Source organism: Xiphophorus hellerii, chromosome 2 (assembly GCF_003331165.1).
Source record: "Xiphophorus hellerii strain 12219 chromosome 2, Xiphophorus_hellerii-4.1, whole genome shotgun sequence".
NCBI classification, from domain to species: Eukaryota; Metazoa; Chordata; class Actinopteri; order Cyprinodontiformes; family Poeciliidae; genus Xiphophorus; species Xiphophorus hellerii.
Window position 1 is genome coordinate 11,759,125 of NC_045673.1, and position 17,666 is coordinate 11,776,790.

The window sequence follows — 17,666 nt, forward strand, 5'->3', positions numbered from 1 at the left end:
TTTAGCAATTTAAAAAATGTCTGGAATTCTGGTCTTCATGCACAATCATCTAAAATCTAGCCAAAGTTCTGTTTTTTTAGATTGTAACATTTTCTCACAATGAAAACCTACATGTACATTAAAGGCTTATATTTTTACTCCGGTTTACTATTCACCTGTCCTTGCTCAGTGTTCATTGCCTTCAGCCTCATCTGGTTAATATTAAGTTTTTGTCTATACATAACAATGAAAAAGAGTATTACTTCAACAGATTTCAATTAATAACTTGCCACAACTTTGTTTTGAGTCATGTAGGTACATTAAATGAGATAAATTAACATTTGTTTCTGTTCGCATCATTACTTTGTCAAAACATAAAGTTAGATAATTTGGGCAATATTCTATGACTGTAGATTAGCTATAAAGGATATTTTTAACCACACAACCTTTGATAGACTACCCATCAAGGTTGATAACCACCATCGCTGTTACCTTCTGCCATTTGTTTAATTCTTTAATACAATTACAGCTTTACAAAGAGGTTTTCTTTAAAGTGTGTGGATGCTGAAGGTAAATTTACACTACAGCTTCGCCGGTCTCTTGCTTGTTACTCCATACTCTGTCACCTACTGGCCAGTAAGCATAAAATACAGAGCAGCTCACACTGAAGTAAACTATTTTCTTCTACATTATGACAAAAATAGAGGTAACATCAATTAACAACTAAGTGTTAAAAATATAATTGTTAGAAAATGTATATATTGAGTTTATGATAGGAAAAAAAAGATTGAAATCTGTTAAGAACATCCTGCATCCCTGGCTATTTTTTTAACCTAAAATATTGACCATTACCCTGATTAGTCCTCCAAAATATCACATCCAATATTGCAGAATGGTGATTTTGCAAACACTGACATTGCAATGACAATTTGTTATATTGTGCAGCTCTAAATGTGACCTACTGTATATACAACTCAACTGTGAAACAAACTAAAATATTTTACTGAGAATAAAATAGTAAGGCCCCAAACTGTGCATACTCTTAAATTAATATTTGTGTGGAAAGAGTTCCTCTTCACCTTCAGCTTTTAATGAGAAGCTTAAATGTTTTATGCAAGCAATGACTAGTATTTGAAACTAATTATATATTCAAGCCACAATTGCTAAGGCTTTGCTTCTGCTGAAGAAATAAAGCACCAAACATGACTCTGCCATCATTGTGCTTCCATGGGTATGATGCTCTTTTACTCAGGGCCAGTGCTGTTGTTGCACTAAACCATTTAATTGTGGCCAAAGCTTTCAACGTTGGTTTCATCAAACCATACAAAAAAAAAATCCCCCCAAAAATACTACTTTTGGGAGGTCTCAAAAGTATGATTTTAGCTGAGAGTCTTTGTAAAATTTGTGTAGGTATAGGTCAAAATAAAAATGCAAATGGTTCTTAAATGGTTTGTCTTGTTCGTATTCTTCTTACATCACACAAACCTGGCATGTTGACATAAATGTATAACTACTGTACATTATCAGTTACATCTCTGTCTACGTAGAAATATTTTAAATGTATACGTTTTGGAGAAGAAAATGCAAAAGGCAATTCAAAAAACTTTAAAAGTTCTGAGTAAGTTTATCATAATTCATACATGAATGGGTTAAAATGGGTTCCAACCGTGGATAACACTGCGAAGAAGCATAGTGTGTGGATTAGAATGGACGTACAGCCCCAACCGGTGAACCTTGTGTAGCTCGTCTGATTCTCCGCAGAAGCTCTCACTCTGGTAGCCGGTTAGCACCATGGCGAACGTTGCGGACACTAGGCTATACGACATCCTCGGAGTTTCACCTTCTGCCTCTGAAAACGAACTAAAAAAGGTACTGTATCTTCTGAAACGGAAAAACAAATAACTCGGACTCAGGAGGAAAGGTGAATTTGACGAGTTAAAAGTGTTGTTTTGGCCTAAAAAGAACAAAAACCAGTGTGGGAGTAAGCTAGTTAGTTTACTGATTTGAAGCTAGTCTCGAAGCTTCCTAGCATGCTAGCCAGCTGAAAGTACTCATCTACATCACGTTTTTAAACATGAACCCCGACGATGCTAAAGAATTACCTATAAAATTGTTAATATTATCATTCGCACTTGCATTCTAAGATTGTAAATCCTTTATTTTAAACAAAAAGGAATACTCTACACTGATAGAGGTTGCCGGTTAAACCAGTTAACCTAGCTATGGTTGTATTGCTAATCCTGCCTATTGTGTATAAATTATATTTACTTCAATTCTTTCACCAATATTAAACATAAGTTAATGCTGTAGAAAAACTTGTGTTGGGACAAATGCAGGTTCTGTTAATGGATATGAGCATGTAACTGTGGTTACTCCACGGCCTTCTAGAAAACCTCGTGTAACTGTAGCAACCAAAACATACATTGTGTACTTTCCTTTTACACGTTATTGGTCTAATAGCTAGCTACTAATTGACGTAAATTTAGATGATTAAAACCAGAACTTTAGTCAGAGCTCTTCTGGTATTTTCCTCTTTCGATAATTGATAAAGATATTTTAACATGAGGCTTTGAAATTCCCCTTTTCCACAGTGACCAGTTTTCAAAGTCTGCCAGTTTTCAAACGATCAACTCTGGAAGGTTAATTACTAAGATATCAGCTTTTTTGGCCTGTTGAGTCCAAAATATCACATTGCTGAATTTTGTTTTGTCCCCTTGCCCCTCATTGTTAAGATAGGCAGTCCTAATTATGCAAAGTAGAGGCAGCACTTTCTAGTCTCTAAGAACAGAATTTTGGACCACAATATGTACACACAAATGTAGGTAAGCTCTTTTACACAATTTTAATGTCAAATTTACCTCTAGTTTTAAGTATTCTGATATATTACACTTGGTATGACTGTTAATTATTATTTTACACTAATAATAATAATAATTAATAATTCTTATCTAAAATAGTTTACAATTGCCATTGGAAGGAGTTGTTATAATTGCACCATTGCTTTTTTAATTTTAAATATCTACAGGTTTTCTCAAAAGATAATTAGAAAAAAGCTTTTTTTATCAGTAATAATTACCTAGAAAAACAAAGATGTTATGTCTCTTTGAGCTTGGTGGAGAAAGTAAATACATCCTTAGAGTTGTGAAAGTTAATAAGATAGCTGGACATAGCTATTTTAATCCACGTCATCAGCTGATTTATAAATGTCCAGATATTTCTTTTTCAACTACAGCACCTGAAAAGCACAAAAACATGCATCTTTGACACTGTTGCAAAACTGGGAGTCTGACACAAATCCTAATGTGTTACTCTATTATTGGTGAAGCTAGAGCAGATTGATGAGTCAGAGATGACCTAGCAAATTCAGCAGGGTCAGTCAACATAGCTCTATGTAGGAACACATAGAGCATATTTGACATTTGATAACAACATTAGTAATATGAGCAGTTGGTTCATTGAAATGAAATAAACTGTTAAGTCTCTTGGTCAACAAGGCCAAGTCACACATTTTTTAAATTTTTTAATTTTTTCTTTGTTCCAGGCTTATCGGAAATTGGCTAAAGAGTATCATCCTGACAAGAATCCTGATGCTGGTGACAAGGTATGAACCTGAAAAACATTTAACACTATGTTTAGGTGTTTCCACAAGACTGTCAGTTTTAAAGTAGTCATCTAAAAACTGTGACCAATATGTAAAACTTCACCTAAATAATCAAGATTACACAGAATTTCAAATTGTAATACTAGGTGCAGATGATCACTACAAAAATAAAAATTTTAAGTAAATCAGCACAATAATTTATATAAAAAAAACCCCAAGTGTATTTAGATTGTTTTTACTTTTATAAAGAGCATCTGAAGTTCTGATATGTTTAATTTGAAATATTGAATTTGCTTTATTCTTTTTGCAGTTTAAAGAAATAAGTTTTGCTTATGAAGTGTTGACAAACCCTGAGAAGAAGGAGCTTTATGATCGCTATGGAGAACAGGGTCTTCGGGAGGGAGGCGGCGGCGGACCCGGCATGGATGACATCTTCTCCCACATTTTTGGCGGAGGACTTTTCGGGTTCATGGGCGGCCGGGGAAGTCGAAGCAATGGAGGCAAGAGGAGAGGAGATGATATGGTGCATCCTCTGAAGTGCGTATTTTACATTTTCCAATTATTTTGACAGCTACAGTAAGTTGCTCCATAATAACATGATATTTTCTGAAAACCCTTTTCTCTCAGAGTCTCTCTCGAAGACCTGTACAATGGAAAAACTACAAAGCTGCAGCTCAGTAAGAATGTGTTATGTAGTGCCTGCAATGGGTAAGTTGATTTGTTTTATTTTACATTTGTAAACCTGACTGTTTAAAACCTTTCTCACATCTAACTAATAAATACCAGGCTCCATGGTTTTAATGAGAAGTTTTTCTGAGTTTAGGATGGTAATTTTTTTCTTCTTCCACATTTTTCACCCATCAATTTTTCAAACAATTTTATTATAAAGATAGCATTGGACAAATGCATATGAGAGAATCATTGCTGTCAGGAAGGTCCAGGGCTGTTATTCTCTTGATGTAATAACCTTGAGATAAACAAAAAAACAGTATTATTACACAAATTTTTATGTAGAATATTATTTTATCTCTTTTTGAAACAAGCAACAAGCGTTGGTTATAATGGTTATATTACATTATTACTGCTCTAATGATATGGTTGACATGTATTTTTGTATAAATTATTTAGATGCACAGATACTACAGCAAAAACAGAATAGTCACCTGCTCATTTCTAGATCAAGTGGTCTGTTTATACAGAATTATATACATACTTGCCATTCTCTTTATAGAGTAATGTACAATTTAATTTTTTTTAGTTTATTTTTAAAAGTGTGTAATGTGTGGAGTACTGAGAATAATGTTGCTTATTTGTACCTTTTTGACTTGTAGTCAAGGGGGTAAGGCAGGAGCAGTACAGAAGTGTGTGACATGCAGAGGAAGAGGAATGAAAATCATGATCAGACAGCTGGCCCCAGGGATGGTGCAGCAAATGCAGTCTGTCTGCACCGACTGCAACGGAGAGGGTAACACTTCAACACAAACACACATCCCAATCCCTACAGAGATAAATGATGTCAATAGAAAACCATAGCCATACTCTTTTTTTAAAGTATGCGTGTGTATTTTTGTCCAGGCGAGGTGATAAATGAGAAGGACCGCTGCAGAAAGTGCGAGGGTCAGAAGGTTTGCAAGGAGACAAAACTTCTGGAAGTTCATGTGGACAAAGGCATGAAGCACGGCCAGAAGATCACATTCTCTGGGGAAGCTGACCAAGCACCAGGTGTTGAACCAGGAGACATCGTTCTGGTACTTCAAGAGAAAGACCATGAGGTAAACTCAAAACATTTATAACTGACCTTTGTTACTGCTAAAGGTTTTGAAATTAAATTATCATTGTTCTCTTTGATAAATCTTTGCCAATAAATCAAATTGAAAAACGTTGGGTTTTAATCTAAACAGGAGTTCCGACGTGATGGCAGTGACCTTCACATGGTCCAACGCATTGGCCTTGTCGAAGCTCTGTGTGGCTTCCAGATCACCATCACACACTTGGATGGACGTCAGCTGCTGGTTAAATATCCACCTGGCAAGGTCATTGAGCCAGGTAAAAATATTTTTAATCTCTTGTCATCTGCAATGCTTCATATAACCCTGGACACACTGCAGCCAGGGTTATGGCAGTATAATGTTCTTGTGATGCTTCAGCAAGAAGAGGGGAAGCTGCCCAATTAATGAAAAGCTAATACATATCGCTATAAGGTTTACATATCAGCTGAAATTGACCATTATTATTTTTTATTTTATATATATGGATGCTCCCCAACGGTGGCGATACCTTTCCACAATTTTTACTCCACATTGTTGTTGTTCCTTTTTTAAGCAGTTATGAGAGACGGTGGCGAAACCTTAAACTGCTGCTGAGCAAGTTACTGAACAGATTGTTGCTAGGAAACCAAAGAGTGAGTGACTGAGTTGATGCCACCAACCTTGCTTAGCTGGCCTAGACAGGTTGAGAGATTTAAACTTTGCCTACAACCCCCAGAATTATGTGGAGTTCAGTGAAATTGTTGAATATTCTATCAGATATATTATCTCTTTATATTAATTATGTGTCTATTGCGATATATATTACTGATTTATTGTCCTGCCCTGCAATAAGGCTTTATTGAAAAGTTGTAAGTGGCATTTTTATGAGAACATCTTGTTTCTTATACATTCAACCCTTAACTTAAAGCTTTGTATGTGTTGTGTAGCTCTTAAATTACAAGTTTATACAATATCCAAGATACTAAATCTTTATATTTACCTTCTGATTGATTTTAAATCACTTTTTTTGTTGCAGGTTGTATTCGAGTGGTGAAAGGAGAGGGAATGCCTCAGTACAGAAATCCATTTGAAAAAGGAGATCTTTACATCAAGTTTGACGTTCAGTTCCCAGAAAGCAACTGGATCAGCCCTGAAAAACTCAATGTGAGCTTCCATCGAAGAACTTCTGCATTTATGCACTTTATAATGAAATGGTGTTTAGAGCTATCACTTATTTGTGTTTTTGATGTCTCTTTAAGGACTTGGAGAACCTTCTTCCAGCCCGAGCTGACAATCCTGACATCGCTGCAGATGCTGAAGAAGTTGATCTTGCAGAATTTGACAGAAGTCAAGGGTCTGGCAGTGGAGGCAGGAGAGAGGCGTATAATGATAGTTCTGATGATGAAGGTGGCCATCACGGCCCCGGGGTGCAGTGCGCGCACCAGTAGAAAGACTCATACATAGACTTTCACATAAACACCCTTCAAGTTCCATTGCTAGCACTACTTGAGACCTGATGCACATGCGCACACACGCACACAAACACACACTTTTTTCATGCCTCCAGTGACAAGGTGATGCACAAAATCCCTTCTAAAAAGTAAATAAGGCTCCCCTTTCAGTTCCGTGGTTCCAGCACCTCCCCAGAGAGATCGCAGTTGAGTGATGAACATTTTTTAAGTTTGTAAATGTTTCCAGAAAGGAAGTCTGTCTTCATCCTAAGCTTTATCTTTTTTCTGTGTACAACAGTCTAGTCTACAAGCTGCAAATATTGTTGACTATTTTGAGTTGAGGTGTGATTCAGTCATAAAGGAATAGATGCCAGTTCTTGCCAATGAGCGTGACTATGTACTTTCAGAGTGACGAAAGAAATCGCCTCACTTTTTAAAATTATATTCAAGAGCCCCGCTGCTACATAAGCTAATCTGATTAGATTTCTAAATATTTAACCCGCCTCTAATTAATATGATAGTTTAACTTTAGGTTGTACTATCGTGTGAAACTGTAATTTGCTTGTGCTTTATTTTTTTTTTTTTAGGTTTCTAGCTGTTGCAAACGATTTGAAAGCCCTGAGCTCCTGACACACCAATATTGTTCTTTTTCCCTTTGAGTGGAGTATAACTTCTTTATCTCATTGGTGTGAATGTTTGCGTGTTTGAAACGACAAACCTTGCAGTTATGCGTTTTATTAGACTTGACACTTTTGTTTTAAATGCGGTGGCTCAGTGTTGGAGCTTTTTCGGAATGTTCTAGCTTATTACTCTGGTTGGTGTTGCTGCTTTGTGGTGAACTGCAGTGAGATTGGATACCAAATAAAGTGAGAGGAGGATGAAAAATCTAAGTGTTTGTAGAGAATCTCAAATGTACTTATTTCCCTCCTCTTACTTGAACTGCATTGTAGGAAAACTGTTTGGCACACACTCAACCTTCTGTATAGACATCTTCCTATTGTATGGTTACTAGCCAAACCAACGTCCCCTCACATGATGCAACATTTTCATTCTCATATCTGTAAATAAAAACAGTACCAGTCAATGGGTGCATTTAACATTTACAAAGGTGTCATTCTGCAGTTACAACACTTTCTCACAGAATTGAGCAATGGTCAATTTATAAATGAAGAAAGTTAACTGGAGCCACTCTTGAATGTTTACATGCACCTCTGTGACTCATTGTGTATGTAACTTTGGCTTCTTGGGATATTGTGCACAGGTGAAGGGGGTTCTAGTGAAATTTCATTATTGTTAATGCTTATGGTTGTCAAAGTGATAATTAAAATGTATATTAAACAGCTGCATATGTGAATCTCAGTCTATTCAGTCATAGCCTACTGATTAATTAGTTTCACAAAGAAAAGAGAGACAAGTCTCGAATGATATCTATAATTACACCCAAATGTGGTGTGAACTTTGAATATGTTTATGAATTTAAATGAAAATGTTTTGCCCCATGCAGATTTTTTTTCTTGCTTTGGTAAAATTTAAAGGTGTCAGATCTTTAAACTGAATTTATCCTCAAAGATAAACTGAATACACAACATCAAATATTTTCTTCATTGGAGAGAAAGGTAGCCTCGGTTACCCTTTTCTCCGAAAAGAACACAAAGGCCTGTCTCACATTTAACAAAAAAAATAAATGTCTGGATGATCCCTGAGACTGGTGTGAAAATCTGGATTGACAAATCAAAAAGTGGAACCTTTTGGAATGTGGCTCACCTGAACACATCATTTTAGAAAAAGCACATCCCAACAGTTAAACATAGTGGTGTGTGGCTGCCTTAACGATTGGCTGGAACCTGTCAGGCAATGAATTCTGTTCCAAAAAATAACATCCTTTTGTGACCCAAAGTTCAACCTCATTCCACCCAGGGAAAGGTTTCCAAGCACACCAGCAAGTCCACCTATGAATTGTTAAAAAACAGCAATAATCGGAAATTGGAAGTGAACTATGCCTGGAAGTGTACTCAAAACCCCTCCAATGTGGCTTAAATAAAATGATTTTGGAAAGAACAGAGAGCAAACATTTCTTTAAAGAGATTTAACATGCATTTACTTGTCATTTTATGGAATTTTAAGCAAGCGGCCTTTACAACGAAGGGCTTTTTAGGGGCACATTTTCATGTGTTTTTACTGTTAGTAAAAAAATCTATTGAACACTGAATTTTGTATTTTACCCAGATTATCTTTGTCTGATATCAAAATATGGTAATCTGAACCATGCAACTGCTATATAAAAGCAAAAACAGTGACAATGTGAGGTTTTTTTACGGCACGGAAATATTTATTTAATACTTTGCATTAACAGTGATGACAATAGGACCAAACAACTTAAACCACCTGTATCTCAGATTGCTTCATCTTCCGTCTCATTGTTGTTCAGAGCAACAGGAGCTAGAAGTTCCTTAAATCCCGTCGTATTCCTAAAGGATGCAAGAGCATAGCAGTTTAAAACTACTCTTGTTTATTTTTTTACTTCAAAGCAGTGCTGTTTACCTGTCTCTTTTTGACTGCATGATATAGGAGCGCTCTCTTCTGAGTTGCTCCAGTCGCTCTTTAACAACAGTCTTCTGCTGAGTCTTGTCCTCCTTCAACATAACATGTTACACTGCAATTATACACAACATATCAGATGTTGTAGTAAGCTTTGAGTTATTTTGTTACCAGCGGTAGATCTTCCGTGAGATGCTTTAGCCTGTCTGTGTGTTTAAGACCAAGCAAGTCTTCTTCTGCTTTTCTGTTGAGGATGATGGAGAGACGCTCCTGAACCTGAAAAACAATATTGGTGCACATCTTTGTCTGACAGGCACTTTCAGTGTCTTTGTGTTCACAGTTCTCACCCTAAACATCTGTCTCTCTTTGTCTCTTTGGTGTTTCTGTTCAAACTTTCTTTGCATGTCCACCAAGCTGCGCATAGTTCTCTCTCTTTCCACTGCTGACACTTGATCTCTCATCAGCTCTTTCCGTTCCAATTGATCCGTTTCCAACATTGGGGTTCTTCCAGAGAGACTGGATGCTATCTGCTACATAAACAGATATTTATTTACTGTCAGCATGAAATCAACATTAGCCGAAATAAAGACTTGAAAACACATATTTTTGTGTAATTGCAATGTGCTTCACTTACTGACTAAAATAAATTAACTTTAAATAATTTCTTAATTTATTTAGTGAGTGTGTGTGTTTTACCTGTAATTTTAACCAAATTTGAATGAGTTTAAGTATATTTGGACCTGTATTTATAGCCTAAATCGTGTGCACCCAAATTTTGTTTTGAAAAACATTCTAATGGTGCGCTGTCTGGCCCAGAGTTTAGATCAACTGCAGCAGATTACTATATTCAGGCCACTTGCTGCACGTCATCCCCTTCTCTCTTCACCCCATTTTCTGTGAGGTTACCATGAAAGAAAGGCTACTAGTGCCAAAAAAATCTTTGAAACAATGACTGATTATATTAAATATTTAAACAGTCCATAAAAAAAATTAATTTCAGCTAAATCTTTAACAGCTTCAGTGAATATGCTATTCATGCCCATGATGAGAGTATGTAAACGTCTGACTGGAACTGTGGCGGTGACAAAGTTATGCACTGTTGACATAAACAAACAAAAAATGAATTACTGTTGATTCTTGAGAATGAATCATTTCCTCATTATCAGAGAGTTCTGACCCTCTGATGTCCCAGAGTTCAGACTCGGTCATCTCTCTGCTGGTGCTGACTGTGTGACCAGATGCTCCATCAGCAATACAGCCGAAGGAATCCCTAGAAACACGCGGCTGTACCTCCAGCAGGTTTTCTGCAAGTGAGCGTGGATCAATTTCAGTTTCAGCTTCTCCTTCACTTGGTTGGTCTGGGATTGGATTCTGGTTCAAGGCCAATTAATTAAAACAAAGGAGGAGAAAATCAAATACACAACAGTGACAATGTAATTTGTCATGCTGCTAATGCAGTACCTCTACTTTCTTCAACTGCTGATCTGCAAACTGTGCATCATACTGAGCCAGAGTGTCCACCTCTTTGCTGTCTCTCTTCTGAACCACCTCTTCACATTGTGTGGACTGGCCGTGGGTTCCTAGACTGCTCAGGGTGTCCTGATACTTTTCAGCTTCTCCATCTCCCTCCCCTGCCTTATGGTCTGCATCATCCTCAGGAGGTTTGCTCCAAGCAAGGGGGATCAGGGATCCCTGTTTATCAAAACACTCAAGGTTGGTGTTTATTTCTTCTTCCCTACCTGCTCCAGCCTCTGGAGTTGGAGCATTGGCCTGTGCATCAGGCACATACAGGATCTCCAAATAGGGTAGCTCCTCCATAATCGCCCCACAACCTGAATGTATCCAAACAGATCATAGCCTCAGCTTTAGGAGTGTGTTTTCTGGTTTTGATTGTGCTTCCAATGCAGATACCTGAGCAGACTTCCTGTTTAGCAGAACCTCCAGCAGTTGGGACGTCTACACTTTCCCTGCTGGGTTCATTAGTTAAGTCAGTAGTTGTAGTGGGAACTGATTCTGCATACATGTTTTCAACTTCTCCTGTGCAGGATGATTCAGGTGTGACCTGCTCATTGTTGATGTTTTTAGCCAACATAGAGCCAGGGATTAGAGGATCATCTGCCATCAGGAGATGGAGCAGGTTGGGGAAGCGTTGGGTTTGTAATTCAGCTTCATATTTTTCTCTCAGAGCTTGGGCTGCCTGTGAATCCTAACAAAACATACACTGTTATTATGTCAGTTATCATGCCTTAATATTTGTCCCTTGCACTGGACAGAAGCTACACTCACCCGATGTAGGAGCACTTGCAGCAATGCTAAAGCTTGGTCCTCCTGAAGCTCCATCAGATGCATCAGAAGGAGCAGGTTGCAGTCCTCCAGCAGAGATTGTGACCATTTTCCCTGCATGTCCATCTGAATGCTGGTTTGCTTTGAGTTGTTCTCGCTTCCATTCTGTGTCTGGAGCTGAGCATGGATTTGTTTTAGTCTTTTTATACATCCAGCCCTCAAGGAGATTTGGTCAGCATCAAAGCCACCATCTGCAAGCCATAAATAAGATATCAGAATGTTAGGAAGCCCATTGAAGAACTTCAACACTAGTTTCAGTGTTCATTTGGTATAATCTTTCTGTCAGAACATATATGTAACCATGTGACCCAAACTATCACCCAAAGATTAAGGAGAACTGGTTACAATGTTCAGTAGCAACCCAGGAACTATAGAGGCTGAATTGAGATGATTTAATCCAAGAAGGAAGCACTGCTTGTGAAAAAGTTCCTTCGAGCACGAGTGAAATGTGTAGCTAATTTAATCAAAACATCAGGTGCCTTCTGGAGAAAGGTTTTTGTTTTAGAGAGTGCCAGAAAACCAACATATTGAGATGAGTGCTTACATTTCAGATAAAAGAAAGGATAACATATCGGACTTGATGACTATAAAACTGTCTGGTTCCTCTGAAATGTGTCAAGGAAGTTGGGTATATGCATTTGAGCCTATATTTAAAGTTTTGATCCATGAAAAGATGGGCAAAATCCACAAAGTATTCCAAATTATTGTGGAAGATGGTTATCAATCATTATTAAAAGCCTAAAACTGATTCATATAAATGAGGAGTGAAGGTAAATGATGAGGATTCTAGCTAGTTGTAGCAATGAGCAGGCATCAGAGGGAAAAAAAGCTGGAAAAAAACAATACTTACTATCTTTTGGAGGTATTGCGCAGCCTGCCTCTTGTAAATCCTCTAGGGAGATCCTGTGCAGCAACGTGAGCAGATGCTTCCTCTCCTTTTCCTGAGTCAGCACAAGTAGCCGTAGCTCTGTTCTCTGATAAAGTTTTAGTTTTGTTACTGATAAGAAAACAATCTGCAGTACTTTCTTTTAGAAAGGTATTGCACCCCACACAAAGCATAAAATTCTGCCTGATGATGTCTAGAGATAAGTCTTACATTGTGTAAACCATTAACATTGAACTAATCCATACAAACATGGATCTTTAACTGATATCAAAGGTGCAAATAAAGTAACAATTGTCTTCCATATATTGCTTGAGGTAAACAATAGAGAAAAGACATCTGTTGTCTATAGTTTGAAATACCTGCTCTGTTGTCTCAAAGTCCTTTCCTTCCTCTCCTTTGTCTTCATTCTGTAGCAGCAGAGTGACATATTCTGCTCTACACGGACTGAGAACCTGTGACCTAAAAATAAGGACGAGCTTTAACAGTGCATGCACAAAAGGCTGGAGACAAATCCTGTAGGTTTTGTAAACTCACCATGACTCCCAGGATTGACGAGATGCCAGCAGAGCGCTGTGAGATTGTTTTTCTCTCTGAGCTCTGTAAATCGCCAGAAGGACATGGAGACACAAAAGCCTCAAACTTTTGTCACACAGTCTGGAAAAAAAAAAAAAAGCAAATTAATTCCTGTTCGGGCAAGATCAATATCCAAGATTATGCAAGCGATATAATTTGAGTTTTTATTACCTTTAATGTTTTTTCTATTTTTTTATTTTTTACATTTTGTTATGTTGTCATATGCTTCCTCTCCTTTCGTTATAAGCTCTATGAATACTTTTGTAATGTGCTGCATGTGAGTAAAATGTATTGTCAAACAACTCCTCAAAATAGAAGCACATGGATAAATAGTCTGTAATCACCTCTGACCCAGGACTGTCAGCTGATTTTGTTCTTGTTGACAAAAAGTGTGCAACTCATTCAGGAGAGCAACAGCTGAACATGATTCTTTCCTTAACTCTGAACATCTTGTTCTGCAGGGAAATATATACATTTAAAATAAATGTAAAATTTTGTTCCTTAAAAATGAACCTAACAGGGCTTTACTTAAATTTTTACCATCTTCTATTCCGTTTAAATGTTCTAAAAAATTACCCAAAACATATTTTCTGACATAAAATACCATAATTCAATTAATCACAAAATTTTAACATTTCTCCTTATCAAATAATAAATCATAAAAATAAGAATTTCCCTCAAAACACATAAAAGCTAGCATATAAACAACCATGGATAGATGTATGCATGATGTGCCATCAGCTTTAAATTTTAACATTATCCTCACATGTCAGATTTCTAATGATTTTGTTTGATTTCTGAGGGGAAACCTGCTTTCAATTCCTGAAACTGGAGGAGAGAACTCTACAGTGAACACTGGTGTATTTACAAACTTTGTGGTTGTGGGTTACTTGTATATCCTGAACGCTCCAGGCAGGAAAACCAAGCCCAGCATGTCAGCAGACTGCAAAACTTCCTCTGCCATAGTTTCCAGTGCCTCCACTTCCTTTCTCTGTTGCCAGGGAAGCAGCATCTCCCAAACACTCTGGGCTGAGGAATAACCAGAAACAGATGTGAAACAGGAACACATTTGGAGCAACATGCACAATGCTGACGAAGTCATTGTCAGGCCTGGGAAGTCGCAGACATTATTCGGGGTTATTGTGAGCACAGGTCAGAGTGACATGCCCTTACTGTAGTGCTCCTGAAGCATTTCTGTGTAAAGCAAGTGAGTCACCACATCATATTTCACTTCCACTAGAAGGATGACATCCGACATGGAGACAGAGCCCCATGTCTGACCCCCGAGGCCCAACCTTTGGTTACACAAGGGGGAGGGCAAAATGCTGCTAACGCCCTCTGATGCCAGTCTGAGGAGGAACAAAGACAATTAAACAACAAAAATACATAAAAGAAGCACATCATTACATCATGGACAAAAAGGGTTAAATATCTTCGATGTTACTTAAACCTTGTTGTTCACAGTAGAATACTCAGCAATGTCCATAAATGTAAAATTTGCAATGTCTATATTGCATCATGCCTATACTGTCATTGCAAAAGAGAATAATTTTTAAAGCATGCTCACCTGGCCCAGCACTGCTTGACGGCTTTTTGGAGCCTCTTCAAGCTTGTGGCTGTTTGGCAGAGCTGCTTTTTTTCCAGCACTTTCTCACTCTGCGTATCAAATGTAAAACTTGAGAAATAGTAGAGCAAATAAAGTGTTGGCTTTCTGTCCCTAGTTGCAGCCAGTCGCTTACCTGGAAAATGTCTATTTCAGCTGTTTGTGGCTGCGGGAGTCCTGACACAGAGTTAAAAGCATTTCTTAAAACCTCTGAGTCATTTCTTTGGGGTAACTTTTGCAACATCTGATGAAGATTTCCACTGTTAAGAAGCTGACAGTCCCAGTAAAGCTGCAGAAATGGCAACTCTTCTTAGCACTAAATGAAAATATCAAGAAACAGATCTATACAAAGAAAGCAGAATTATTGTACCGTTTCATTCTTTTCCTTTGCCCTTTCCATTTCAAGGAGCACATCCAAAACATTTGCACCAGTACAGGACCAGCTTTTGTGTCCTCCTGCAACCTAAAACACAGACAGTTCTGACAAAAAAGTATTGTTGCATGTTATTTCTGTTGTTTTGTCTTTTTTTTATGATATAAGGTAAAAATAATGGACCAGTAATTATAATAAATCAACTGCAACATAAGCTATTCGAGGCAACATTTAAGCTATGTGTATCACAAATAAACATCAATAAAAATGTTCTTGTTGACAACAGATAATCAGATCATGAAAAAAATAAATCTTTCACAGTTTTGCGGTTTTTCTTTGCTTGGTCGGTCTGGGTAAATTTTACAATGTTCAGTCATTGATGTATTATTTCCACTTTTTCACCCAGATTGTACAACATGTGTTACTTAAAGATTGCAATATTTAAAGAAACATTTGAATCCCTTTTGTTTTGTGTCAGCTTGTGTTGTAACTTAAAAAAAGACTTATTAGTACACTTCTCATTGTTAGAAACAAAAAAGTGTTTAAAATTTCTATCAAGAATTTTATAACTTCTGGAATCTCGTTTGGATTTTTACCTGACTGTGATCTCACTTCATCAATGTCTGTTTTTATGTGCCTGTGTTCATTAAGCAGCTGCACCAATCTGGGTTAATATTTCTTGGATACAGAAAGCACCAAATAGCAGTTCCAACACACGCCTTTTCCCCAAATGCAGATGTGTGATTTTATTTTTTTAATTTCTGCAGAACAAAATATATATTTGTTTTCAGGGTAGATTAACATTCTTACACAAAAGTTATGTTTATTTTTGCAATTAATTCAGTTATGTGTAATGTTAGGGTATTTATATTTAACAATGAAGTGCAGTAAATTACAAAAAAAACCAACAGGTGGTGTGGCTGAGCTACTGGAGAAGTCAAAAGAGAATGATGAAAGTGACTGCGCAAATGAATGTCTCAGAGAAGGAGATTAGCTGAGGACAAAAAAACTGCAAACGCCTGTCAGTCAGTCATCAATTGAAACCAGGTGGGCAAAACAAGAAAACACCTAGAAAAGGCAGGACAGTGGTCCCTGAGGACCAGGGACATACATTACAGAGACATAAAGGAAGAGCTTAATTAGAGACAAATGAGACAGGTACATGTGGACAGGACAGGGTAAAGAGTCATTTTTCTTGATTTTACAAATCTTGTAAAGTTTCCTTGATTGCTAATAAAATAGTTTGTTAGCAACATTTTCACAGCATAGTTTTCAATCTACATGCTTCATTGTAATTTTGTCTGTCACTTACATATTTCTACTCCTAAATTCATGTTGTCTGCCTGATGTGTGAAAACCCCTTTGAAAAGTAACTGAAAACTAAAAAAATGTTGTCAAAGCCTAAAGATGATCGAGAACATTTTAGGAGGAAACAAATCAAGTGAATTTGTCATAACTAATGCATGAAAGGGTTAACCCCTGAAGTTACTCTTTATGAATAAGTAATTCTGTATTGTTTTCTATATTCGTTCTTCTGCTATGTAATAAAATACCTGAATTATTTTCAGTGATGATTTTAGTTTTTCTGCCCCAAGTTTATAGTATTCTGTTGGGATAAATGAGTAAACTGCTGCTGCTCAAAGTTTGTACTAAATGTAAGAATTGTTACCTTTTTCATGGCTGCATCAGCTTCACTTCTGTTTGAGGGCACATGAAACACTTTGCAAAAGAGAAGACTAATGTCTTCAGAGGAAAACTCTGCTCCAGCAGACATGCCGAGACACTGGTGAAGAGCAGGAATAATATCCTGCAAGAGTACAAGCTTAGACATTTGCAGGAAAAACAAACGGAGCACCAACACAGTGATGAAACATCTTACCTCCTCCATGTTTTCCGCACGACGGGCTAATGAATTATACAGAATATTGCTAAGGTTACAGCAGCCGGATCAGTTCACCAAGAAACAAAAGTGCCCATGTTTATGGCAGAGGGAGACACAGGGGAGTGAAATGTGACACAAAAACACAGAAAACAAACCAAAGGCTGTTCAATTCTCTTGTGACTAAAAGAGTATTGTACTTCATCTGTAATGTCAATATTAAACACAAATTAATTTAAATAAAAATGCTAAAACATATTTTTATGATGTAACTTTGAAGAGAAAATAACTTTTTCTGGCAGAGTTTAAATAATTTTAAAAAATTAATCATCCAAAATGGATTCTATCTTAAGATATCTTTTTGTTAAGCAAAACTGTCCTGGGACACGTAGACAACCAGCTACTCTTTACATGCCTGTAAGGCATGCCTGAACACTTGTAAAAAGAATTATAACAAAATAAATAGTAATAATCATTTAAAAATATGTGTTACCGTTAATTTGTAGTTTCCAGTTTCTCTTTTTTATGTTAGGTATTTTTAGTTGTTAATGTTGAATGTGTGGACCCAGGCAGAGGAGATGCAGGGAACTGCCACTAATGGAGATCCCAATGAAAGAAAGAAAGAAGGAAATGAAAACAAATACTTTTGCAGTAAAACACGGATTCCTATTAGTCTCATTAATGTAACTTCC

General features: G+C 37.1%; 2 protein-coding genes across 2 annotated transcripts; one reads left to right on the forward strand and one right to left on the reverse strand.

Annotated features, from left to right (window-relative positions):
* The first annotated feature begins 1,770 nt into the window (after positions 1 to 1,770).
* Positions 1,771 to 8,133, forward strand: dnaja2b (DnaJ heat shock protein family (Hsp40) member A2b). Its single transcript, XM_032583867.1, has 9 exons — positions 1,771 to 1,848; positions 3,521 to 3,580; positions 3,891 to 4,117; positions 4,208 to 4,288; positions 4,912 to 5,045; positions 5,156 to 5,352; positions 5,482 to 5,626; positions 6,365 to 6,492; positions 6,588 to 8,133. Exons 1-9 carry the CDS (start codon positions 1,771 to 1,773, stop codon positions 6,774 to 6,776), a joined length of 1,239 nt encoding a protein of 412 aa, XP_032439758.1. The 3' UTR covers positions 6,777 to 8,133.
* A 970-nt stretch (positions 8,134 to 9,103) lies between these two features.
* LOC116733120 (uncharacterized) lies at positions 9,104 to 13,203 on the reverse strand. The gene is made up of 11 exons (XM_032583855.1): positions 13,081 to 13,203; positions 12,906 to 13,005; positions 12,511 to 12,634; positions 11,604 to 11,851; positions 11,229 to 11,523; positions 10,779 to 11,149; positions 10,446 to 10,688; positions 9,665 to 9,847; positions 9,489 to 9,593; positions 9,321 to 9,412; positions 9,104 to 9,247 (listed from the first exon to the last, which is right to left on the reverse strand). The coding sequence occupies exons 4-11, from the start codon at positions 11,724 to 11,726 to the stop codon at positions 9,172 to 9,174; spliced, it is 1,488 nt and encodes a 495-aa protein (XP_032439746.1). The 5' UTR covers positions 11,727 to 11,851; positions 12,511 to 12,634; positions 12,906 to 13,005; positions 13,081 to 13,203; the 3' UTR covers positions 9,104 to 9,171.
* Positions 13,204 to 17,666: the final 4,463 nt, after the last annotated feature.